Genomic DNA, 26,357 nt, shown 5'->3' on the forward strand with positions numbered 1-26,357 from the left:
TTCACAGGGAGTCCGTGGAGAAGTAGACACTGGGGCCTGCCACTCCCTCGAGAGGATGTTTGCAATAAGGAAAGGTACTAGATGCACGACACCCAAGGGAACAGAGACTGGTGCGCCCACTTGGGCTGGCTCGGCAGTCCCAGCCCCCAGCCAGCATCTGAGTAGGGCCTGGCCTGCCCAGAAGCTCCAGCTGCTGCATCCCCTGCCCCCAGCAGGACCCTGCTATGGCCCCTTCCTCTGCAGCCCCCTGGCCATGGCTCCAACCTTCCATGAGGGAGTGTGTGGGTAGGATGCGAGTCCCCCACCCCACTGCCCTCCCAGTTGCTGCCTCCCATCTGCCCTCTGGGCTCCTTATCGGGTAACCAGATCCAGGGGCTCGTTTCCACGCCTGAAACAGGAAGCCTGGCCTGCGTGCGAGCGCCACAGAGAGCCGGCCAGGGTGCCGGGTGCTAGGTTGCTGGGGTGTGGGGTGTTGGGGTAGCTGGGCCGAGCATGGCAGAGCAGCAGGCGCTTGCAGCCGCCAAGCAGGGGGACCTGGCCACCTTGGAGCAGCTGCTGGATGACGGGGCCCTGGGTCAAGGCCCCACCGATACACTGGGTGCCAGCCTGGTGCACCACGCCGCCCGCACTGGCCATCTGGACTGCGTGAAGCTTCTGGTGCAGCGGGCCCAGCTGCCCGGAAACCAGCGGGCCCACAACGGGGCCACCCCAGCCCATGACGCTGCAGCCACTGGCCACCTGGCAGAGCTGTGCTGGCTTGTCCGCGAGGGAGGCTGCGGCCTGCAGGTAAGTGAGTGCCTGCTGGCCCAGGGCAGCCACAGACCCCTGGGGATGCTTGGGAGGTGTGAACCCAGAAGGCCAGGTGCCCCAGCCCTAGGCCACTGGGTCCTGTCTTGGGCTTCTGAAGTCTGAACCTTTTTTTGTGTCCCTGGGGACTGCAGTCGGAGGGTCTATCTCTGTATGGCTGGTGAGCTGGGTTTGAGTCCCAGGCCACCCCAAAACCAGCATACATTCCTTGAAAGCCAAGGCCATCTTCCAGAGCACCCTCTTATTCCCCAGCGAGAAACCACCTGCCACTCTCCTACCTGCGTCTCTGCACACAGTCCCCGTCCCCTTCCACCAATAGGAGCCCTCAGCCTGGATGGTGGGGGTCTTGCTGGTGTTTAGGACCCCTCTCCCTCATCAGGCCTGATCTCGGGGGCCTGGTTTCCAAAGCAACTGGATCTGGTCTGTAGAGACGCGCAGTGGGAGTTGGGAGCCGTGGGCATCAAGGAGTCGGGGGTGGGGGGTGGGGGCAGAGAGTGGGAGTGGCTGGAAGGGAAAGGTCACACAGGTACCTGTCTGGGCATCTCTCCGGGGCCCCGCCTCCCTTTTTCCTGCCTGCCTGTCCCCTTTGTGGAGGCAGAGGACTCTCACTGTCCATGAACCCTTGGGGGACGTGGGCCAACCCCCAATAGGACAACCCTCTCCCAAAGGCCAGAAAGGCCTGCTGGGTCCCTGGATGGGGAGACAAGGAGTGGTGGAGGCAGCTCAGTCTCATGGCCTCTGCACTCCTGTTCTCACTGGAGAACCCCAGAGGCAGCGGTGGGAACCGTCCCCACTTCTGGGCGTGTTCTGATCACAGGCCCTCAGGAACAAACTAACGTCCCGACCCAAGACTGCTGGGTATCGGTCAGCACCCGTGGTCTCCTGGGACCTGCCAAAGGCCTACAAGCCCATCCCAGGCGCCATGGGCAAGTGGCACCTGCCTTCCTGGCTGAGAGGAGAGTTGGGGTGGGTGTAGGTGAGCAGCCGCTGATCTGGGTTCGAGTCCCAGCCCTGCCCCTTACCTGGAGCAGACCGCTCGGCTCCCAGCTTTGAATTCACAGTCCTGGTGGCAAGGCCTCCCCTGCTCATGTTGTGCCACAGGGAACCCTCAGGATTGGGCAGTGTGGCCTCATGGGGGCCCTCGGCAGCCACTCTGCACATGGTGGTGTTGCCAGCTGGAACGGTCCAGCGAGCCACTTGGCCCACGGTCCCACCTTTGGCCTTGGCAGGACCAAGATGCCTCAGGCGTCTCCCCACTGCACCTGGCTGCCCGCTTCAGACACCCTGTGGTGGTGGAGTGGCTGCTTCATGAGGGCCATGCAGCGACACTGGAGACGCTGGAGGGAGCCTTGCCCCTGCACCATGCTGCTGTCAGCGGAGACCTGACCTGCCTGAAGCTACTGGTGGCCGCCCACAGCAGGTGAGCAGTCTGCACTGAGGAGGGAGGGCAGGGGGAGGGGGACTGGTGGGCCGGGGGTGAGGCTCTGAGTGGAGGTCTGGAAGGGCCTTGATGCCCACCTGGGCAGAGGGGCAGACCAGGTTCAAGGCCAGCTACAGGAGGTGAGTGTTTTAGCTGTGAGGGGGTGGGATTGAAGGGACAGGGAGAACAGCCAGGAAGCTGCTGGAACAGCCCAACGGGAAGCCCGCGTGGTGCTCAGGGTGCTCCCGGCCTATCTGGGGACAGCTCAGAGCCCTGGAGCAGCAGCAGACTGGAGATGCCCAGGGAGGGGGGCCTCAATCAAGTGAAGTCAATGGAGGACTGCGAGCGGCCACTCAGGCAGCCCAAATGTACCCCCTGAACTGGGAGCCCTCGAGGGTGGTAGCCCTGTGTCCACATCATGTAGTGGATGAGTGAGGAGGAAAGGGCAGGCCAGGGCCAGGGACAGACCTGGCTGAGGCAGGTGGCCACAGGGCTCGTGTCTCATCCTCAGGCTTCTCCAGTCCTTGCCCACACGCGGACACTCACCGTCATCATAGTAATGGGCACTTGCGAGGTACAGGAGCGGGGGGTGCTGCCTCAGGACCCCGTCTTTCAGGGCTGCTTCCTGCTGAGAGCGGAACTCTCCTGTCCACCCAGCCCTCAACACCGCCTTCTTTCCCGTCACTGGATTTTCTCCCAGTGAACCACCTGCCCCTACGTCTGCGTCTTCTTTCTGAGGGAGCAGCTTATCTGGATGCCTGGTGGTCCTGGCTGCCCTTTTGGTCCCGGCCAAGCCCTGACAGCCCAGGTGTGGAGCAGCCTTCTCACCCCCTGGTCTGCGCACTCTGTGGGCCTCCCCGGATGCCCAACAGGCCGCCCTGGCCTGACCACCCCACGGTGTGTCTTTTGGAACCACAGTTTTTAAAGTAGTTGCCACCCTTTGACAATGGGTAGACTTCACATTCTCAGGCACAAAGTCACACACACTCACACAAACACGTGTTCATTTATGTACACTAACTTACACACACAGAAATTCATACACACACTCACACATATATGCGTTCATTTATACACACTAACTTACACTCATACACACACAGAAATTCACACACACTTACACATATGCATACTCACTCACACACGTTCACTTATCACACTATCACATGCATAACTCATGTACACATGTACACACTCACACTCACACACACTCACACATGCACGCACTCACACACACATCCTGTTTCTCTATAAAAATGGGAAGGCCTGGTGCCCCAGGGCCCACACTGCCACCTGGCACCACCCAATGGAACCGAGTGTGGGGCTCAGTTTGCCCCAGGCCCACTGACCAGGTCACCTGGATCTCACCTAGCACTGGTGCTTGAAGCCACCTGCCCCACGCCTGATTTGGGTCTAGGCTCCTCCGCAAGTCTGGGGAAAGTCGAGGGCCCTCTACCCCACAAAGCGCACAGAGGCCCAGCATTGCCCTATGGGTGCATCCCGTGACTGGTGAGTGGACCCTGGACTCTGCAGGCACAGGGACCAGCCCTTCATTGGCAGAGTGAGCTTGCCATGGGTCTAGAGCCAGGGACCACCCAAGTGACACAGAGACCACCCAACCAGGATCCCACGTGAGGCACCCTCATGTCCCTGGGACAGAGACAGGGAGGGTCTGTTTCTGTCAGGCCCTGGAGAAGGGGAGAGGAGGGACTCAAACCCAGGTGCAGGCCTTTGAGTGAACCGTTCAAAGCTCAGGGTCTCAGTTTCTCCCTCTGTCAGCTGAGGCCTATGACTGCACTGTGCGGCCGCAGATCCCCTGGGGAGGGTCCCAGAGTCACGGGAACCCCCATGGGAGCAGAAAAGTGTTGTTGGGTATTCGTGAGAGCAGGTCACTCCCCACAGGTCCCTTCTTCCACCCACCCTGCACTGAGGCCCCAGCCCCTCAGCATCCAGCACCGTGTGAGCCAGGGCGCACAGGTTTTCCATCTCAGGGATGCCCAAGCAGCCCTAATGCTGGTCAGAGGGGACACAGGGGACCCAGAGGCAGAGACGAGCCTTGGCGAGTTGGGCTCGATTCTGTCTCCACAGGGACAACTGAGAATCCGGAATCCAGTCCAGGCCTGTGACCCTTTCGGGTCTGGAAAGATTGGTGCTTGTAACCCGGACCCAGAGGCCCAGAGGGAAGGAAAGAAGGAGCTGGGGGGTTGCTGCTGCCCCCAAGGCAGGCTGGGCCACCTGGGGTGCCCCGAGGGGGACCCCAGAACCTGGGGCAGCAGCTGTAGGAGTAGGGAAGCTCGTTCACAGTCAAGTGTCCCATAAAGGGCAGGGGTGGATGGTGATGCCAGGGGGTAGGGTCAGCTTGGGTAGAGGACTACTGTCCCTGTAGCGCGGTCACTGGGGACCAGGGGCTTGCTCCTCTGAGCTCTACAGCGGCTGAGGGCAGAGTGGGATACAGGAGCCCCGAGACCCTGCCCTGGTCCGTCCACTCTGGGGTGGCCTGGCTGGCTTGGGGTCCTGCCCACAGTGGCCCTTTTCAAGAGTGGGCACCAGGCTCTTAAGAGGTTAAGTGTGTGCTCAGGGCTCACTGGCAGGGGCTCACCGGCAGGGGGCGCTGTCCCAGTTGCTGCCCCACTGGGCTGTTCAACCCTCCGCGCAGACTAGGAAAGGTGCCCCCTGCCCGTGAGCCCCAGGGCCGGGCATGGGGGGACTGGGCGACGGGGTCAGTGGCCCTCTCCTCCATTCCCAGCTCTGCTGGTGGTGGGCCGTGCAACCTGTGCGCCTGCAGGTGTCCCTGTAAGTGAGCGGGTGCAAGCAGGGCTGCCCTTGGCTGACACAGCCCCCTCCCCGCGCTGCGCCCCCTCCCAACCCAGCGCCTCTGAGCCGCCCTCCCTCCCTCTGCAGCGGTGTGAACCGGAGGACGCGCAGCGGCGCCTCGCCGCTCTACCTGGCCTGCCAGGAGGGCCACCTGCACCTGGCGCAGTTCCTGGTGAAGGATTGTGGCGCCGACGTGCACCTGCGCGCCCTGGACGGCATGAGCGCGCTGCACGCCGCCGCTGCCCGCGGCCACTACTCCCTTGTGGTCTGGCTGGTAAGAGGGTGCCTGGCCCGGGGGAGGGAGGGGTTCCTGCCCCGGAGCTGCCTAGGAGCCAGTCTGGGCTCTCAGTTTGCCCACTGGAGGTGTGGGCACCCACGAGGTTGTTGAGAGTCAGATGAGCGGGTTAGCAAGGCCAAGAGAACCAGGTTAGCAAAGGTACCAAGCCCCTGTGTGCAGGAGGCCCAGGCTTTAGCCACTTCGTTGGCCCTGAGCTGCTCCTGAGTGGCTGGGCGCGAGGGTCTCCAGCCTGTCAGAGCTCCATGCAGAGCCGTGGAGCAGTTCACCTTCTACCCCTGGGGCCCTACTCCCCCAAGGAGTCAGGGCGGGTGGCACCCCAGGGGCTCAATTTCCTGTGTCCAACACCAGCCAAGCCTGGCCTGGGCCCCTTGCCTGGACTGGGGCCCTCAGCCCTTCATTCTGGCCAGGCCAGGGCAACATCCCCCAACCAGGACCAGTTGCCACCCCTTTCCCCCCACCAGACCCATAGAGGGCCCATTCAGACTTCTATACTTACAGAGACCCAGTGGAAAGGGGTGGGCCTCCCCTAGAGCTGACATTGGACGGGAGGTGGCTGGGCAGCGGGCTGGGCCCACAGCAAGCTCCAGAGAAGGACACACTCTGGCAAAAGAGGGAGAGCCTGGCCCCTGGGTGGGGCAGGCCAACCGAGGCCCTGAAGACCCTGAAAGGCCCTGGGTGCTTCCTGAGGGCGCTAGGGAGCTGTTGGAGGGCACAGACCTGACTAGCAGAGACCCGACTGAGAGCCGTCTGCTCAGAACCTCCCACACTTCCCTCGGCCCCTCGCCTCACAGGTGAGGGTCACTCTCACCCCAGGGCCTTTGCTTGTGCTGGGCCTTCTGACTGGCATGCAGCTGCCCAGGAGTCCACACCAACCTCCCCCTTTAAGGTGACAGCGCCCCCCAGCCCAGCACTTGGTCCCCTCTCCTGCTTGCGACCCTCCATGGTGCCACAACCTGGCAGACAGCATATTTGACTTCATTGTCTTGTCTGCTGTTCATTTCCACCACCTGGAATACAAATCCAGGAGTTCCATGAGGGCAGGGACTGTCTGCTGCATTCCCCAGGCCTGGTGCTTAGCTTAGCAGGTACTCAGGAGGTGTTGTGGGCAGTGGGGAGGGAGGGAGCAAGGAAGGAAGGAAGGGACTCCCCGTGGCCTTGGGGTGGAGTCCAGTCCCCTGGCCATGGCACCTGCCTCCAGCCTCCCTGTGTAGAGGATTTTCCAGGCTACCCTCAGCCCCAAGCGCCCAAAGCGCCATGCCTTGTGCACTGTCTCCCTCGTGTGGCTGCAGCAGGTCTGGGCCTCAAGCCAACATCCCCAGGCGCCCCATCAGGGCTCCTATATGGGGTTGGTGTGCTGATACCGGTTTAGGGAGCAATCAGGACTGCGCCTGGCACCCAGGACGCTCCTTCTTTCCTCCCTTCCTTCCATCCTTCCATCCTTCCATCTTGGCTTCTTCCCTCCCTCCCTCCCTCCCTCCCTCTCTCTTCCTTCCTCCCTCCCTCTCTTCCTTCCTACTTTTCTCCCTCCCTCCCTCCCTCCCTCCCCCATCCTTCCTCCCTCCCTCCCTTCCTTTCTCCCTTCCTTTCCTTCATCAGCAAATGGGGCCCCTAGGTGCCAGGTGTGGGTGTTTTCATTTGATGCATGAAACCAGCCCCTGGGGGTGTTTGGTTTAAGATCTGGGCAGATTTAGGGTCTATGATGTCTCCAGATAAAAAAAACGCTGAGGCTCACTGCACCCCCATAGTGAAGCCTGGCTCTCATGCTGCCCTGGAGTTACAGGGACGGGTCCTTTGAGCTAGCTCTGTCCCCTGAGCATCCTGGGTGGAGCGAGACTCTTGCATCCCTGACAGCCACAACTTCTGCTGGGAGCCCCCTCCCCTCTCACCTCTCTTTTCCCGTGCCCTACTCTCCCCTCCCCTCCTCCTTCCTCCTCCCCTCCCCACCAGGAGCCATCTCCCTACTGCTCCAGCTTCAGCCTGCTGGCCTGCCTCCCTCTGCTCTTCTGTCCCAGGTCACGTTTACAGACATTGGTCTGACGGCGAGGGATAACGAGGGAGCCACAGCCCTTCACTTTGCAGCCCGAGGCGGGCACACGCCTATTCTGGACCGGCTCCTGCTAATGGGTGCCCCCATCATGAGAGACTCCTGGGGTGGGACCCCGCTCCACGATGCAGCTGAGAATGGGCAGATGGAGGTGAGGTGGGCGTGGGCAAGGCGGAACGTCAGGGCGTGAGACTAGGAAATTAGTCATTGAGCACTCGCTATGTCTGGGCCCTCACTAACTGTACCACTCAAACCTTACCACAGCCCCGCAAGATAGGTGCTCTTCGTCTCCTTTCACAGATGGGTAGACTGAGGCTCAGAGGGGCAAGGTCACTTGCCCAAGGTCAAGTGGCAAAACCAAGATCCAAACTCAGATGAAAACCAAAACCCACTGCAGTCGAATCAATTCTGACTCATAGCAACTCTATAGGGCAGAGTAGAACTGCCTCATAGGGTTTCCAAGGAGCAGCTGGTGGATTCGAACTGCTGGCCTTTCGGTTAGCAGCCTCAGCTCTTAATCACTGCACCACCAAATCTAGCTCTCATCCTCGGTGCTGGGCTCCTTCTGCTTCCATAGAACTCCTACTGGCATCCCTACCTGGGGTACCCTCACAGGACTGACCACGACAGTCTTTTGAGGATGGCACTTGGCTGCTGGGCCCTCGGACGGGAGTGCCTTCCCTGGCAAAATTATGCCTGGGGGTGACATGAGCCCCTCTGCTATTATCCAGACAAACCTTGGGGCTCACATGGCCCAGTCTCAAAGGAACAAGTCCCAGAAAGCCAAAGCAGACAGTGATGAAGTCCAAATGCTGAACAGCCCATCAGAGCCATGGCCAGCCATCTAGGAGGGCGTGGTCTAAAGGCCAGGTCACGTATAGGTTTACCTCTCTGCCCGCCCCACCCCGTCCTGGACAGCACGTTCCCAAAAAGCATGTCAGTCCATCTCCCTGGAGTCTTCTGGGTTCCCCCTACTGTCCCCCAGCCCCAGGGGCAACCCTGAGACAGATGCCCCAACCTTGGCTAGAGGGACAGTGTTTTTTTTTTTTCCCTGCTTTAATAAACTTTATTTCTTAGAGCAGTTCTAGGTTTACAGAAAAAATTGTGCAGAAAGTCCGGAGTTCCCATAACCCCTCTCCCCTGTACAGGTTTCTCCTCTTATAAACATCTTGCACTCGTGTGGTACGTTTGTAACAGCTGATAAACTGAAATCGACACACTGTTATTAACCAAATTCCCTAGTCTACAGGAGGGTTCAGTCTTCAGCTGTACAGGCCTGTGGCTTTGACAGATGCGTCATGCCATGTGTCCACCATTATAGCATCATACAGAATAGTTTCGCTGCCCTAAAAATGCCCTGTGCCCCACGTGTTGTTGTTAGGCACTGTCCAATCAGTTCCAACTCATAGCGACCCCATAGGACAGAGTAGAATTGCCCCATGGGGTTTCCAAGGAGCGCCTGGTGGATTCCAACAGCCAACCTTTTGGTTAGCAGCCTGAGCTCTTAACCGCTACGCCACATGGGCTCCGTTGTTGTTGTTAGGTGCTGTCAAGTCAGTTCCGACTCATAGCGACCCCACGTACAACAGAAGGGAATGCTGCCGGTCCTGCAGGATCCTCACAATCGTTGCTACGTTTGAGCTCATTGTTGCAGCCACTGTGTCAATCCATCCTGCTGAGGGTCTTCCTCTTTTTTGCTGGTGGTGCAGTGGTTCAGCGCTCAGCTGTTAACCAAAAGGTTGGGAGTTCAAACCCACCAGCCACTCCTCGGGAGAAAGATGTGGCAGTCTCCTGCCGTAAAGATTGACCAAAACCAAAAAACCAATCCCATTGCTGTCGAGTTGATTCTGACTCACAGCCTTGGTAACCCTATGAGGCAGTTAGTTCTACCCTGTCCTAGAGGGTTGCTATCAGTCAGAATCGACTCAAGGGCAATGAGTTTTATTCACCCCAGAGACCAAACCTAACTCATAACAACCCTATAGGACAGAGTAGAACTGCCCCATGGGGTTTCCAAGAAGCGGCTGGTGAATTCGAACCGCCAACCTTTTGGTTAACAGCCAAGCTCTTAACCAGTGCGCCACCAGGGCTCTTCATCCCAGAGGGAGGATTTTAATTGGAGGTGCAGCTGAGTATTCCATCCTGGGCTGAGATTCTCGACGGGCTGAGATTCTGGATGACTGTTCCCAGCTGGGACATGAAGTGTCCCTGGGGCCCCAGGTGCCCTCTCTCAGCAGCATCACCTCAGAAGTGCAGTCCAGCAGCAAAAGTAGTTAGTGGTCCTTGGGGTCTTTTAAAGAATATATAGGAGAGCCAGCTCAGTGTCCCGCAGCCTTCTCAAAATCGCTTTGAGACTTCGCACCCAGGACCTGAAGCCCCTTCTACTGCAGTCTGCACCCTCCCCTCAAACTGCCCCTTACTCTTAGGAGGCAGACTCTGCTGCCCTGGGCACTTCACCACTCATCCCTGCTCCCCATCCCAGCCCCCTCCCCAGCTCGCCGGGAAAAGCCCCCCCAGGCACTGGCTCCTCCACCCCACCCCAAGGCCAGAGCCCTTCTCTCTGCTCTCCTGAGGGGGTGCCTGCCCAGAGCTGGCTCCCTGGCCTCCTCCTGCCTCAGCCTCCCCGTCCCTGCACACCTGCTTCCACCCGAGGCACTGGCTCCAGAACGTCTTCACGCTTCTGCCTCCCAACATCCCCTAGGGCAGGGTCAGCAAACCTGCTGATCAATTCCAGCCCACCTCCTGTGTTTAGAAGGCCCCGCAGGCTAAGAAGAGTTTTCACGTTTTAAAATGGTTAAAAAACAAGCAAAAGAAAAATATTTCCTGACACAGGAAACTTTCATTAAATTAAAAATTAAGTGTCCGTGGATAAAGTCTCTGTGGAGCGCAGGCGCACGTTCCGGGATTGTCTGCGGCTGCTCTCGCCCTACAAGGGCAGAGCTGAGTGGAGCATTTGCCCCGGGGCCTTTACAGCGGGTGTGCCTGGCGGGTCTGCTCCCCTGCAGGGCCTCAAGAGGATGCACTCAGCTGTCAGGGACAGTGGCTAAAGTGCACAGGAGTCGTTCTCACTCAGTGACAAGTCTGGAGGTGGTGGCTGCAGCCGTGGGCTTGTGTGTTAGCAGGGCCAGCGGGCCGCAACTTCACCTTTGGGCCCACCCTCCTCAGCATTTTGGGGCCAAGACGGAGGCGTCCTCAGGCCTAGCCCATTTAGTTCAAGAAGGCGGCCACCTGGGACCTGGGCCCGTTGACGGCGGGAGGAAAGTTGAACCAGGAAGCCCTTCCGAGGCACTTCCCCTTCAATCTCCTAGACAGGATGTGCAAGAGTCCACCTGGGCCTAGGCATTCACGGCCCAAAGGGGGAGCTGACCAGGACCAGGGGATCAGTCTTGACTCACCCCTGTGGCTGGCCAGAGTCCTCCCTCTCTGAGGTTCTCCTCCAGCTGGCTAAACAGTTGGGGTGCCATTAGCCGGGAAGGCGGGGGCTAACGGTGTGTGTCGTGTTGCTAGTTGTTGGTTGCCATCGAGGCGATTCCGACTCATGGAGATGCCACGTGTACAAAGCAGAACTGCCCCATAGGTTTTCTTGGCTGTAATCTTTTGTGGAAGCAGATTGTGGTGCACTGGGCGGGTTTGAACCACAAACCTTTAGGTCAGCAGCCAATCGCAAAGTGTTTGCCTGTTAGTGTTATCGTCCCTACTTCTCAGAGAGGTTCAGTTCTCTGCCCAGCTCACTGACCAGCAAGCAGTAGAACCAGGACGTGACCAGGGTCTCTGTGGCCTCGATGCCAGGCTCACAGGGGTGTTCCAGCCTCCTGATGATGATTCAAGGAGCCCTGGTGGCACAGTGGTTGAGTGCCCGATTGCTAATCGAAAGGTCACCAGTTTGAACCCACCACCAGCAGCTCCACAGGAGAAAGGTGTGGCAGTCTGCTTCTGTAAAGATTCCCAGCCTGGGAAACCCTAGGGGGCAGTTCTACTCTGTCCTGTAGGACTTCTATGAGTCTGAATCGACTCAAAGGCAACAGGTTTGGTTTTTGGTTTGGGTTATGATTCAGCATTTATTCACAGCCTGGTGCCCCCACAGCATTTTCACCCAACTCCTGTCTGATGCACTGACTCTAGGGGGCAGGGGGGCTAATTGCACCTGTACAGGTGAGTAGCCTGTAGTCCGGGGGCAGCGGGTTTCTTTGGGTCTCAGTTTTCAGTTAGACTGAGTGAACCCAAGGAAGCTGAGGCCCAACTGGAAGGAGCACGGCTCGGGTGCAAGGGGGTCAAGGGCACAGGGGAACCCGGCTGAGTCCTGGCTGAGTCCTGGGAGCCTGGGACAAGGTTGAACCCCAAAGCCCCTGTTCCTTCTTGTGTGGATCCGCATAGCTCAGAGGGCTGCTATGGGAACTGGAACAGGTTCTTTTGCCGAAAGCCTGGAGCTGGTAGCTAGGAGGGCGAGGCCGGGCCGGAGCCTGGATGCCCCTCAGACCCCATCGGGACAAGGGGGGCCACAGCTGCCATTAGAGCAGCTGGTCTGCGTGTGGTGCCAGGTGCAGTTGGCGCCAGAGGGTGGCTACTGGGGCGGGCAGGGGTCACCGGCAGGGCTCTGGAGCTGCTGCCCAGACTCAAGTCCTGCCTCTGTGGTGAAGGGGTGGCTCCTCAGCCCTGGTGGCCTTAATGTCCCTCCTGGGCAGTGGGCCCCTGGCGCCCAGGGACTGTCTGCAGTGTGCGCAATGGGTCACGAGTGTGCTCTCCCACTGCAGTGTTGCCAGACCCTGGTCTCCCACCATGTGGACCCCTCCCTCCGGGATGAAGACGGCTACACAGCGGCTGACCTGGCCGAATACCACGGACACCAGGACTGTGCCCAGTACCTATGGGACATGGCCCAGCCGGTGAGGATGGCTCGGAGCCCCATCCACCCAAGAGGGGTTGGGGCAGGCCCTCTGCTGCCCCGGACATGTGGTTTGCCAGGAGAAAGGGGCCTGGCTGGGGCTGGGCCGGGGCTGCAACAGGGCCTGTGGCTCTGGCAGGGGCTGGGCTGGGCTGGGACTGGAATTTGATCACAGAAAGCCATTTTCTGGGCCACAGGGACCACACTTGTGACTCTGGGGCACCACCCTCCATGGTTATGAGGATACCTGGTGAGTGGGAGCAGGGCCCTGGGCCCCTGATGAGGCTTTGGGCTCTGGCTGTCCGTCTGCTCAGCACGTGACCCTGGTGCAACCCCAGGAAGACAGGGCTCTCCTCAGGGTGGGGAGCAGGTTCTCGTCCTGGCTCCACCCCTCCCTGAGGTGTGACCCTGGACAGCCTCACCACCTCCCTGAGCCTGTTTCCTGGTCAGTAAGGAGGGGACCTAGTCTGTCCTGTTCATACCTGGTCCCCAGCTCCCAGCAAGGAACAGGGCTCACCAAGTACTTGTTGAATGAATGGATGAGTAAATGAACAGATAAATGAATGAAGGGCAGGTAAGTGAACAAATGGGTGAGCAAATGAATGAACGAGTGAATGAATGGGCAAGTGTGTGAACAAATGAGTGAAGGAATGGCCGATTACTCTGTTTTCTATCTTGGCATTGAAGTAATTTGGGTTTTTTTTTTTTTTTGAAAAAAATCCGTATCTTTTAAGATCTTCAAGCGTACTACCACACAGATCAGAAACAAGAAAGTGGTATTAAACACAGACACAAGGAGACTGCAAAATATAACTCATCCTGTGGCCAGGAGTTTATTTTCTCAGTCTGGAGGCCAAAAGTTTGAATTCAGGCCATCGGCTCTAGGGCAAGGTCCTTCTTTGTCTCTTCTGGCTTCTAGTAGCCGCTGGCAATCCTGGGCACTCGTGGGCCTGTGAAGTGTCTGTCCCCATCTTCATATGGTGTCTTTCCCCTGTGTGTGTGCCTCACCATGTCTGTTCTCCATTTTTCCAAGATACCACTTGGAAGTGATTAGGTTTAGGACCCACCCTCCTCCAATATGACGTCATTAACAAAAGAAAACCCCTGTTTCCAAACAAGGTCACATTCACAGGCACATTTACAGGCATGATGTATCTTTTCAGGGGATACAATTCAATCCACATGGCCCCCTTCACTGGGGATTCCCCAGCCCCATCTGGGCTGACCCTGCAGTCTCCCCATGCCCCCTGGTCCAGAAGCCCCCTCCCCCAGTGCCTGAGCCGCCTGCCCCAGCCTGTGGTGGTCTGTCATACCTGCTCAGCACTTGCAAACCCAAACCCTTAGCTTTTGAGGCTAGTCAGTGTGATTGACCATGGGTATTGTTGGGAACTCAAGGTTAGGGACTGAAGCCTCCTTCTTTTGTCTTCGCTGCAATGAGAGGAAGGTGCCGGATGGCTGCTGGGAAGTGCTGCACCCCATCTGCCTAGTGGTGTGGGCTGCTTCGATGCTGGCGAACTACCAAACTGGTCTTGAACTTGTAGGAGGTCCAGTCCAACCAGCCACTGCCAAACCTACTTCATGGAGCCCAGGGCTCCCCGGGGGTCCCCTGCTCAGGAGGACAGGGTAGGGAAGGATTGGCCCCCCCCACCTCACCAGCACTGGGTGTGGAGCAGGGGTGCCAGTCTCTCGCCACTGGCTGGGAGGCCCCTGCCACATCAGGCCTGCTGGGTCCCTGCTCGGTGGGGAGGGCAGCTGTCAGCTGGGGGCCAGGCTGGGGGAGCCGTGCCTGATGCAATATTGATGGAAACACAATATCTAGAGGTCGCCACACTGGCTTCTTCCCGCTGGCCCCAGAGGAGGTGCTGAGACCTGTCACTGTCCCCACGATAGAGCAGCCATCTCTGCCTCCAGTGGACTTGAGTCCCAGGAGAAGCAGCTTGGGAACAGGCTGGGCGGGTGGTGGCAGGTCTGCCCCATGGGAGGTGCACCCCCTGGGGTCTGTGGGACCTCAGGCCACCCAAGCCCAGCCAGGCCTCCTCCCTTTCTCTTCCTAATGTCCCCGTGACCTTGCCAAGGGCCTCCCCTTCCTGGGCTCAGTACCCAATCTGTGCAATGAGGAGGTGGGTTTCTCTGACATGGGATGGGGCGGGAACTAGAAGGGCCATCGAGGCAGCCTTCCAACCGCTCTCGTGGCCTGTCTGGGCGCTGGGCTCATGGCTGTGGTGCCACCTCTGAGTTCGGTTCTGTTGGGTGGTGGGGCCTGTTCGCAGAGTGGAGCCCACGGTGTCCCCTCCCAGTGTCCTCACTGCCACTCGGCCTGCCCTGAGCCCCCAGGCTGCAGCCACCCTGCAGAACAGAGCAGAGCAGAGCTTGGGGGAGGCTCAGGAGGAACCTGGGCCTCAGAGGTGGCAGGGCTGGTTGAAGCCCGATCTTCCTGGTGACTACAAGCCCTGAGCATCTCTGAGCCTCAAGTTTCTCATCCATAAAATGGGATCAAAGAGCAAATGAGATCCACATCAAACACTGGCAGAGCCCTGGCATGGTGGTCCGGGTACAGGCTAAGACCCTCCCCTGGGTCTGGACGGCCCTTGTCCTCCTTGTCAGCTGCCATGGATTCTGATCCCATTGGTTTGTTTATTCGTTTGTTTGTTTTTTCCTGTGATCTTTATGGAAGTAGATTGCTAGGCTTTTCATCTGCAGTGCCGCTAGGTGGGTTCCAACTGCCAGCCTTCTAGTTAGCAGACTGTTCCCACCACCCAGACTCCTTCCGGTGGCCTTTTAACCCAAACCAAACCCACTACCATCGAGTGTATTCCAACTCATATCAACCTATAGGGTTTCCAAGGCTGTCATCTTTACAGAAGCAGACTGCGACATCTTTCTCCTGCAGAGCGGCTGGTGGGTTTGCAGCCAAGCACTTTAACCACTGTGCTACTAGGGCTCCTTCTGGTGCCCCTTAAACTAAAAAAACCTGTTGCAATCAAGTTGATTCCGACTCAAAGCGACCCTATAGGACAGAGTAGAACTGCCCCATTCGGTTTCCAAGGAGCGCCTGGTGGATTCGAACTGCCAACCTTTTGGTTAGCAGCTGTAGTTCTTAACCACTACACCACCAGGGTGTCCCTGGTGCCCCTTAGGACCTTTCATTTTACAGATGGGGAAACTGAGGCCCAAGACCAGGCCAAGGAACTGTTCCAACTGTCTCCTCCCCCAGGCAAAGGCGGGGCCTGGCCTCCTCACCAGTAACTGAATCTCGGCTGTGTGGTGTCGCTGATCCCTGGGTCATGATTTTCTCGGCCTGGGTGGCATTACAGGCCTGTAACCCGGCTCGGCATATATAATGCATGGCTGACATGCCGCTGCTCAAATCTCACCAAAAACACAGGACAAGAGGGCGGGCTGGGGGAAGCTCCAGGTCAGGCGAGCATGGCCACCACCCCCAGGTGCCCCCAAGCACATGCCTGGGCTGGGGGCAGCACGGGCCCCAGAACCTCAAGGACCGCAACATGAACCCCACCGCTCCTTTGGAGCCTCCCAGATTTGATTCATGTCCACAGCCTGAGGGTGTGGGGTGCGGGGTCGTGGTTTCTCTGTCACCTGGGACACCACAGTCAGGCTCTTGTGCTTGTTAGAATTCAGAGACAGCACCCTTATGCTGGGGTGACCACATCCTTGTGCTGTCAGGCGAGCCCCACACATGCTGGGTCGGCCCAGGGTTCCAGGCTTCCATCATCCCCATCTTCCCAGCTGCTCTGTAGAGTTTTCAGCTGAGCCCTGCACATGCCGGGCCGGCCTGGGCTTCCAGGCTTCCATCATCCCCATCTTCCCGGCTGCTCTGTAGAGTTCCCCCTGAAGATAGGCCAGGAAGGGAGGCTGGGGGTGGGACGGGAGGGAGGGAGTGTGTGGGGCCAACGTCAACTACCCTGGTCCCTGGACCGACTCTCTGCCCCCTCCATTTTCTGTGGATGAGAGGTCGCTGCCACCCCTGCCAAGCCCTCATTCTGCCCTGGGGGGTGGCAGGACGGCTTCTCCACCCACCCCCCTGAGAGTAGATTCCACTGGGAGGGGGTTGCTGAGGGCTCCTAGGTGGAGGAGTGGGGAGAGGTGCTGTGAGGCTCGGCTCTGTCCAGGCAGGGGAGGGGGCTGAGGAGGCCATCGGGTGGCCCTGCTGGTAAGGGGCCTGCTCAGGGCTCGGTCCTCCTCTGACCAGCGTCCAACAGTCAGGCTCTGGCTTCTCCGTCCACGCTTGTCAGCTCTGGGTTATTAATGCTCAAGAGTCAGCTCGTTACTGATCCCTGGTGCTGACAGGAGACCGGGACTCCTGAGTCTGAGGAGGCCGGGACTCCTGGGTCTGAGGAGGCCGGGACTCCTGGGTCTGAGACCAAACCAAGAAAAAGACAAACCAGTTGCTGCCAAGTCAATTCTAACCCCTAGCAGCCCTGTGTGTTACAGTGTAGAACTTCCCCTAGGGGTTTCTTGACTGTAATCTTTATGGAAGAAAATCACCAGGCCTTTCTTCTGCACTGCTGGGTGGGTCCAAACCATCAACCTTTAGGCTAATAGTTGAGCACAAACTCTCTGTGCCACCAGGGACTTATTTCAACATAGCAGGGAGTGTGAGCTCTGCATTTGTTTCATCCCCTTGCCCCCCAAGTTCCAGGGTGGCCCAGACGGGTGCTGTACACACAATGGGTTGTGCTGAAGCCGAGGAGCCCTGAACCCAGGAAACCCACCCTTTTATAGCAGGCAGTAAGCAAGTTCTCTTCCCTGGGAGCTACTCCTGGCAAACGCAGTGAAGAGCCACCTGGGGTTTGTGTTCTGGGCAGGTCCAGCATATATGTAGGAGCCAGCTGAGACCCTCCCGGGCTGCCCCTCCCCCAGACCACTCTTCCGCCCAGGCCCACCCACCTGCCCTCCCTCCTTTGATGCCACTGCCGAGGCCTCTGGGCCAAAGACTGAGGGGCCCTCGGGCCCGCTGGGAGCCACCACATCCCAGTGGGGGCTCTGAGCAAGCCTCTGCCCTCTCTGAGCCTTGGTTTCCCCATCTGTGCCCAGGAGCTGTACTGGGGTGGGAGGGAGGATTCCTCTTGGTGGACCCTTTTCCAGAAAGGACCTCCTGTGAGGGTGGCTGTGACCCAGGGCCCTGGGGTCCCCTGGGGTCCGCTCCTCTGGCCACCGAGCCATGTAAGGGATTCCACACCCCAGCCCAAGCCCGCCTGGCCACCCGACACCTCAGCCTTCAAATATTCATGTGCCCACGAGGCTCCGACCTCCACCTCCACTGCAGGGGCAGCCATTATGACAGCCCCCGATGCCAACTGACGCTCCGCTTCGCTCTGCCGGGCTGCATCCCTGAAGGGGTGAGTCCGAGGTGGTGGCCATAGGGTCCTGGGCAGAAATGGGGCAAGGGGCCAAGGTGGTGGGCACAGACCCAGGGCTTTCCTGAGGGTACCCTGGCTGGGGCAGCCCTGCAGGCTGCCCTTCTTGGGGCCCAGCAGCCTCCTCGCAGAAAGGCATGACCTCACCTCAGCTATGGGCAGTGGAGGCTCAGGGAGGCCTAGGTCTGGTCACCATGATCAGAATTTCGAGAGCACTGGACCAGTTGGGCGGGGGCCTCTGAGCACTGTCCTTGGGTCACCTACTACATGCCCTGGCCCAGCCACACGTCCCAAAATGGGGGCTGATTTCGCCAGGTGCCCTGCCCCTGCCAGGACCCTGCACTAACCTGATCCCTCAATTGAGGACTACCTCTGGTTTTCACTGCCCCCTGGAGGGAGGGGATGGGGGGGCTCCAACCTGATGCCCAAGGTGGACTGCTCTGAGGGACACAGGGAGCCCAGGCTTTGCCAAGGAGAGACTGGGGCAGGCTGCTTCAAACTTTCTGCTATAAAGCTTTAAAGGGAAGGCGGTGCCGAGAGCCTCATGGAGAAGCAGGGAGGAAGGAGCAGGGGGGCACTGCTACCAGCCCCCATGCCAGAGCACCCCGTGATGGGAGACAGAGCCAAGGGCCCTCCAGTTGGGACTCTTTGAGCTGCCCAGCAGTCAGCAGCTACCTGGGGTGGTGGGGAGGTGCCTCTGCAGTGGCTGGGCGTGGATGCCCAAAACCAGCTTCTGGGGGCTGATCCAGGGGGCTCTGTGCCTGGTGGTCCTGGGCCAGGTGCTAGCCTTGGCTCTTCCCAGCCTGGACACCACATGGTGGGCTGTGAGTACAGCAAGCCCACCCTGAGGCATGCTCACAGCCACACAGCCCTGCTTGTGGGCTGAAAAGCCTCATAAGTTTGTCAAGTTCCCCTACGCCCAGGTGCCAGGCAGGCCGGCCTGGGTGCCCACACCTCTGGGGGTCCCAGCACAGCTGTGGTACCTGCTCTCCACTCAGTGGGGGGAGGCACACCTCTCCCAGGGCTGCGGGGCAGGATGGGGACAGCTCTTTGAGAAGGCAGCTGGGCTGAGAGCAGGGATCAGGATCCACCCACCTCTGTGTTCTGTGCTCCAGGCCTTGGGGTCCTCACCTGAAAGTGGGGTAACACCCTGTGGCCTCAGCTGCTGGGTACATGCCCCCCCAATCCTGGCCCATTGCTGTCCACCCAGAGACACTGACGGGTCACAAGGTCAGGAAGAGAGGCTCCAGGGGTTGATCCCAGCACTGTCAGTGACAGTCAGGGAGGGGGCACATGTATAATTTAATGTATATCCTGAAAATAGTGGAAATCAGTGAATGAATCCACCCATAATGGCATGTGTAAGTGTATGTACACATGCATGTGCCAGCGTGTGTGGACATGCAGCACACATGTGTGTGAGGATGCATGTGTGTGCGTGTGTGTTGCATGTATGTGTACATGTGTTTGTGCATGTCATGTAAAGCCAAAATGAAGTGCAGGAAAGCCGGACTCCAGTCCTGACCCAGGGCCCGGAGGTGCTTGTTCACCCTGCCTGGGGGGCCTGGAGCCGAGCCTCGGGACAGGGGTTGTTCAGCCAGTGGAGGGGCATAGTGGGGGGGGGGCACAGTGAGTGATGACACCCAGACAGCCGCTGTAGGGGTGTTTGGGGAGCCCTTCACCCAGCGTGGAGGCGAAGTGGGGACAGACAAGAGAGAGAGGACCCTTGCTCCTGCTCACGGCCCTCCTGTATCCTCCCCAGGGAAGCTGGCTAGGGCCTCACCCTGGCGGGACCCCCCCTCACTGGCCCCATGCCCCACCTGATAGAGCTGGGAACAGCCAAAGCCAAGGGCCTCCTGGGCCTCTGCTGACCAGGCCCGTCCACCTGCAGGTGCTGCTGCTGATGGCACCCCCGCCACCACCGTTCCCACCTCCCCCGCTGTTGGTCACCAGGCACTCCCTGGAGGAGGGAAGAGAGGGCTCAGGGCTCAGGAGCCTCAGCCGTAAGTACAGGTCTCCAGGCAGGACTCTGGGGTTGAGATCCTGGCCCTGCAGGTGGGGTGTGGAGGGAAGCTGAGCACACAGGACGGGCTGGGCGGGCCCCCTCCATTTCCCTCCCCTGCAAACGGCTTCCATCGTTTCCTTTATGGTCTTCGTGGCTCTCTTAGGGCAAGACGTTTTCCACAGTGAGCGTCTCTAACCCCCTGCCCAGCCCCTGCCCAGCCCTGCCCAGCCCCTGCCTAGCCCCACTCTCCTGCCTCGGCACAGGCTCCGTCAGAGCCTGAGGCCTGGCCTCCTGACTGGCGACCTTGCACAGCCTCGTCCCCCTGGGGCCTCTGCTTGGCCGAGGTCCGCTTTGGGGTCTGTTGCTGGGACCATGGCAGGTTTCCAGTCCGTGGTTAGCTTGAGTCAGTAACCAGTCCTCAAAGTACAGGTCACCACCCATTCGGGGGTGTGGCCAGCATTTCTGAAAACGGAGTGGAACAGTGTGGAAATACCAGCCGGCATCCTACGGAGTGAGGGCGAACACTCTTCAGGACACGCTTTAGTTACATACATCACACATGTGCATGTGTGTGTGCCTGTCTGGGTGTGCGGCAGAGTGTGCTTCCTACTCTGGGTTGTGGCAAAAACACCCAAGGCATGCCTGCGTGTACGTGCGCATATGTGTGTGTTTGCGTGAGTCAGAATCGACTGGACGGCAGTGGGGTTTTTTTCTTTTAGGTGGCACTTAGGAGTCCCTGTGTGTGGAGGGTAAGGGCTCACAGGGCCACTGAACACCACTCCTTCCTAGCCCCTTCCAGGGAGGAGCTGTGAGATGGATTGAGTGGGATGGGGAGCGGGTAAAAGGCAGGCTTGGCCCGATTCCATTGACCTGGCAGAAAACGCCCAGCAATGTGTGAATCCACCTGGGGCCCCAGGCCACATGCTGGAGGGCTGGCTGGGTCCTTGGCTTCAGCCCAGGGATCCTTCAGGAAGGCCTGTGGCCTCAGGTCAGTAACAGGTGAGGCGCTTCTGGGGAGGAACCTCTGGGGGGTGCTTTCTGTCACCAAGCTGGGGGCCTCAGAGGCTGATATTTCTACTGTCCCCACTCTGCCCACCCTCTCTGGAAGCCCCTCTGACCCGAGACCCCCTTCCTCCCCGCAGCGGTGCACCTCAGCCCGGCCTGGCCTGGCCAGCCTGACCTGCCTCCCCCCAGGGAGCAGATGACCTGCACGGCCCCCCCAAGGGTCACCACCAGTGCCATGGCAGTCCCAACGGTGCGTCCCTGCTCTCTGGGTCTCTGTCTCCCAAGTTCCCCCACCAATGGCAAAGCCCAGGCGGCCTCGCACCAGGTCCCCTTGGGTGGGCTGAGGGTCACTCCGGCATAGCCCCAGGCCCTTCCTCCTGGCAGGGTGGACCCCAGGCCCTCTGAGACCTGGGTGCCCCACTGGCTCCTGAGGATGTCCCCCGGCTCTGAGAAGAGAGGAATTTCAGGGCAGCAAGCCATGAGGCATGTCCCAGAGAGAAGCAGCTCGTCGCCCCATCATAGAAAATGTGGGTGTCCTTCTCTGTCATCTCAAGGAGCCCCAGCCCATCACCCCAACTTCTGAGCTTAGGGTACCTCACATCCCCTGGAAGCTGCCATCATGAGGCCAGAGAAAGAGCCATCATGGGTTCGGTGGACCTGGGGCCTGCTGCCCTCGTCAGTGGCCCCCAGGCAGCCCTGGGATCCTCTGAGGAGGTTTGCTCCCCTTTCTCCTCCCTCTTTGCTGGGGCGTGAGAGAGACTCCTATAAATCCTGCCCACCCTTCCCCAGAACAGGTCGGGAACTCTCAGCGAGATGTTCTGTGCACAACTGAGTTTGGGAAACGCTGCGCAGCGCGGTCAAACTGCACAGTAAAGGCACTGACAAGTCCTGCAGCTGGCCGCTAGACCTTGCCCTGCAGCTGTTGCCCAGACGAGTTTACCCATGGACATGGCATGCTGGGGAAGCCTCTTCCAGGCCATACACAGGGAGGGAGGAAGGACTACTGGTTGCCTCTCAACCAGCGACCCTCTCAACACACCTAGGCGCCCCCCCCCCCCGCCCCGCCACGCAGGGGGCACGGGTGGTTCAGCCCGGCCATGCCCTCAGGGGGTTCACACTGTCAGTCTGGAGGATGGGGTACTGGGACCCTGCAGCGCGTGACCCCATCTTACGCTCAGGGGGTGGAGGATTGCTTGGCCGTGCTGCAGCTGGAAGGGCTGCCCTCGGGTGACCTGGACGGGCTGGTACCCACACAGGACGAGCGCGGTCGACCCATCCCTGAGTGGAAGCGGCAGGTCATGGTGCGGAAGCTGCAGGCCCGCCTCAGCTCCGAGGGGGCGCCTCAAGCCCAGGTGGGGCCCAGGGCGGGGCCTGGAGGGCTGGAGGGGCGGGGGCCAGGTGAGAGGGGCGGGGGCCAGGTGAGAGGGGCGGGCCTGGACGGCTGGAGGGGAGGGGCTAGAGGGCTGGAGGGGCGGGCCTGGATGGCGGGAGGAGCGGGACCGTGGGGGGCGGGACCGTGGGGGGCCAGGAGGTTTTGTTCCCGGGCAGGTGGAAACGCAAGGTGAGGCGTCTGTAGCCAGAGCCGGGACTCGGAATCCCGAGACCCAGGTATTCTGCTGTCTGCCCGCTGTGGCTTCGCGTCCTCTTCTGCTAGACAATGGCTTTGAAACCGATCCGAGGGTCGTTGCAGTGCCCTCGACCTGCTTTAGAGCTGTGGTCCCGCTTACTCCGTTATTTAAGGCTTTTTATTGGGGGCTTACCTGCACCAGGCACCTGCGAACAGAGCAGGTGGGGCCTTCCTGGCACTTATATTCCAGCAAGGGGGCAGGTGGTAAACAGGCCAGTGCACCGGGGGTGGGGCGGGGGATGGGTGGTGTGGGCAAAAGCAAGGCAGGGGAAAGAAAGAGGGGGGTGGGCTTTTGTCTCTGGGTGGTCAGGGTGGTCTCTGGGGCAGGGGATGCTGGGCCAGAGCCTGGAGTGAGGAAGGAGCCACGTGGACATCTGGGATAAGCACCTTCCATTAGATAAGCAGCACGTGCCAAGGCCCTGTGGCATGCACATGCAGGGCCAAAGGAAAAGAGGAGGAGGCCAGGGCCCTGGAGGGAGGGGGGATGAGGCCACGAGGGGGAGGCCAGAGAGAAAACGTGGGTGGACATCATGGGGCTACCGCGAGGCCTCTGGGCGGCCTTTGAGAATCTGAGCAGAGAAGCCTGTGACTTGACTTGGATTTCATCAGCACCCACCCAGCTGCTGTGCGAACAGTGGTTCTAGAATCTTCCCCTAACCAAACTAAACCTAACCCGTTGCGGTTGAGTCGATCCCGACTCACAGCAACCCTACGGGACAGAGTAGGTCTGCTCCATAGAGTTGCCAAGGAGCGATTCAAACTGCTGACCTTTTGGTTAGCAGCTGAACTCCTAACCACGGCACCACCAGGGTTTCCAGTCTTCCCCTGCAGGCCTGCAATTCTGTCTGAAGCATGTGTGTGAAGCCCTGGGTCTAGACCTGCACTGTCCAGTACGATAACGCCAGCCCCATGAGGCTAATTCAGTCCACGCTACTTCAAGTCAAATGGAAGTAAAACTTCGTGCCTCAGTAGCACCAGCCACACTCCAGGTGTTTGGTGGCCACTTGTGGCTGGTGGCTACTGAATTGGACAGCATATACATGTCCATCATTGCAGAACCGTGGGTTGGTGTTGGCCTGGAGGCCCACCCCATCCTAGCCTGTCCTGTCAGGTTGAGGGCCAAGCAAGACAGGGCAGGCGGGGGCCTCTAGCTCAGCCAGGAGGCCCCTTCTAGTGTTTCCTTGGGACGGGGGTGAGTCTCACGAGGACTCAGGACCACTGAGAGGCTGAGAATTCAGGGCAATGGAGGATGGGCTGGCACAGCCGGGCTGACCTTAGCCACAGCAAGGCAGAGGCTGGGGGTCCCTGGGTCGGACCCTCCTGGGCCAGACACCCTGCCCAGAACAGTGACTGTCCCCTGCCCCATCCCTGCTGGGTGGAAGGGATTGGGTCTCACTAGTGCAAAGTGCTGCCCAATCCCTGGCCTCTCGGCCACCAGGTGGTGAGGTCTCAGTGGAGTCTCCTCTCCTATGACCATCCACAGCAGCACCTCCTCGGGGTGCTGAGGTATGGAGGAGTCTGCACAGGCAGAGTAGGGGTACCTCTGTGTCTCCCAGACTGTGGACACCTAGGACTGTGTCCTGGTGCCAAGATGAGGCCTGGGGGCAGGGGGGAGCGGAGGGGGAGGAGGGTGAAGTCGGCTGCCCAGAGCAGAGTGGTTGAGACTGCCCATTCTGGGCTGCTGCCTAACCACACAAGGTTCCGGAATTTGGTGGGGAGGGCTCTGAGGAGGGAGACCCTTTAGATGAAACATGGAAGAGGTGAGGGGGGATTAAGAAGACGTGGTGATAGAGCAGAGATGCGTCAGCCTCTCATGAGGGGAAAAAGGGGACCCCATGGAGGAGGATGCCTGCGCTGAGCCTCCAGCTGTGGACTTGGACTGGCCAGGCACCTCGTTTCTTCTCTCATCCAGGCCAGGACCTGCTGGGTGCCCAAGTGCTGGGCCAGGGTCCCGGGGGGACCTGGTGCCAGGCCACTGCTGTGCTGACCCTGCTCTCTCCATGCCCAGGAGGACAGCAGGAGCGAAGGTCCTGTGGAGCAGGCAGCCTGGCGGTACTCCCAGGCCCACCAGGCCATCCTGGGCCCCTTTGGGGAGCTGCTGACTGAGGACGACCTGGTGCACCTGGAGAAGCAGATCGCTGACCTGCAGCTGCGGCGCCGCTGCCAGGAGTATGAGAGCGAGCTGGGTCTGCTGGCCGCGGAGCTGCAGGCCCTGCTGCCGGAGCCCCTGGTCAGCATCACTGTCAACAGCCACTTCCTGCCCCAGGCACCGGGGCCAGAGGGCGAGGGCGCCAAGGCCCCAGCCGTGGTGCTGCCCGAGGGCAAGGTGGAGGTGGCGGAGGCTTCCACGGTGCCGGGCGGGCAGCCCCTGCCCTTCTGGTGCAGCCACATTGCCCGGCTGGTGCGCAGCGTGTCCCTGCTGCTTCGGGGCGTGAACGGGCTGGTGCAAGGTGAGGAGCGGCCAGCCGCCCAGCCCCCAGACGCAACCCCCAGGGAGGCCCCAGCCAGCCCCCCACGCAGCGTGGCCCAGCGTGAGATCCAGGAGTGTGGGGTGTCTGTGCGGACTCTGCGTGGCAACTTCGAGTCCAGCCTGGCTGGCCTGCCCTGTGTCCCAATCCCGGGGTCCTGTGAGCCGAGGTCCCAGCCTGGCCAGTGTCTGAGAGGTTGCTGGGCGGCCCCTCTGCAGCCGCACGGTGGCCCCGTGAGAGGGGAGCTTGGACCAGGTGACACGGAGGAGGCCAGCGACTCGGGCATCAGCTGCGAGGAGGCCCCATCGGAGGCGGGCGCGGCTCCGGGCCTGGACCTGGGCAACCTGCGCAAGGAGCGCATCGTGATTCTCTTCCTCAGCCACTGGAAGAAGTCCGCCTACACGCCCGCCCTCAAGACCGCCGCCCGCAGGACCCTGGAGGCCCGCCGCGCGCGGGACCCCCGGCCACCCTCCCCGCCGCCCAGCCAGGGCCCGCGGCTCGGCCACCGGTGGCAGCAGCGCAGCGTCATCGCCCACCTGCTGGGCAACTGGACGGCCATCCTGGCTCACGTGCCCGTCCGGCAGCTGCGGTGGCTGAGCCGGCGGCCTCGCGGGCTGCTGTCGCCCGAGCAGTTCCTGCCGCACGTGGACGGGGCGCCGGTGCCCTACGGCGGCCTCACGCTGGACCTCTTCATGCTGGGCTACTTCCGGCTCCTGGAGTGCGACCTGCCGCCCGAGGAGCGGAAGATGCGCCACCTCCTCTGCTTCGAGGTCTTCGAGCACCTGGGCGCCCACGGCTGGGAGGCTGTGCGGGCCTTCCACAGGGCCGTGACGGACGAGGTGGCCGCCGGCCGCCGCGCCTGGACCGACGGCTTCGAGGACATCAAAGCCCGCTTCTTCGGCTCCCGCCGGGGCCCCACCTGGGACAGGGAGCCCAGCCGCCAGTCAGGCCTCACCGCGCTCAGGCCACTGTCCCCCGCCGCGGCGCCCAGCAGTGGCCCCCAGCCTGAAGTCCAGGGGCCAGGTGCCCAGTGGGGCAGCTTCAGCAACGAAGACATCTGCGGTTACATTGACAGAAGCTTTGCCTTCTGGAAGGAAAAGGAGGCCGAGATGTTCAACTTCGGAGACTGAGCGGAGACAGCTGCCTCGGGATGGGGATGGGGTTCGGGGTGCAGCCAGTCCTCACCTCCCCTCTCCTCCTTCACGCCCTGCAGCGGTCAGGTAAGCCCCAGACACAGCTGGCAGGTACCCACAGGCTTAGTGCCCCCTCCAGGCCTGCACCTGTGACAGGTCCTGCTTCTCCTGGACCCAGCTTCAGAGACCCCTCCCCACTGAATCCCACAAGGCCCCTCAGGCTCTCAGGCCCAGCCGAAGTTCACCGACTCTTGGTCCCAGCCCCAGGGCCTCTCTGCAGGATCACCCCCCTGGCTGTCCAGCATGCCTCCCAGGCAGTGGTTCCCATTTGTGGTCCTTCAGCTGCTCCGCATCCCCTTGAACATCCTCTCCCTCTGTTTCTTCAGTGCTAGGGCCCTGCCCTGTCCAGAGCCTTGTCCAGCCTCCACCTGAGCCTTGGGGCAGCTGCCCCAGGCCCTGGTGCCACTTCTGCTCTT

General features: G+C 60.3%; 1 protein-coding gene across 1 annotated transcript; it reads left to right on the forward strand.

Moving 5' to 3' along the window:
* The first annotated feature begins 472 nt into the window (after positions 1-472).
* ESPNL (espin like) lies at positions 473-25,878 on the forward strand. Its single transcript, XM_049888550.1, has 9 exons — positions 473-786; positions 2,037-2,227; positions 5,129-5,315; positions 7,352-7,534; positions 12,135-12,266; positions 19,535-19,646; positions 20,791-20,903; positions 21,808-22,005; positions 24,289-25,878. The coding sequence occupies exons 1-9, from the start codon at positions 493-495 to the stop codon at positions 25,876-25,878; spliced, it is 3,000 nt and encodes a 999-aa protein (XP_049744507.1). The 5' UTR covers positions 473-492.
* Positions 25,879-26,357: the final 479 nt, after the last annotated feature.

This window comes from Elephas maximus, chromosome 6 (assembly GCF_024166365.1).
Source record: "Elephas maximus indicus isolate mEleMax1 chromosome 6, mEleMax1 primary haplotype, whole genome shotgun sequence".
NCBI lineage: Eukaryota > Metazoa > Chordata > Mammalia > Proboscidea > Elephantidae > Elephas > Elephas maximus.

Excerpts from the sequence above, each read along its gene's own strand:
- ESPNL (XM_049888550.1), top strand. The coding sequence starts at position 493 with ATGGCAGAGCAGCAGGCGCTTGCAGCCGCCAAGCAGGGGGACCTGGCC. Across the intron at positions 19,647-20,790 it reads AGGGCTCAGGAGCCTCAGCC|CGGTGCACCTCAGCCCGGCC; the intron begins GTAAGTACAGGT and ends TCCTCCCCGCAG. Across the intron at positions 20,904-21,807 it reads GTGCCATGGCAGTCCCAACG|CGCGTGACCCCATCTTACGC; the intron begins GTGCGTCCCTGC and ends GGGACCCTGCAG.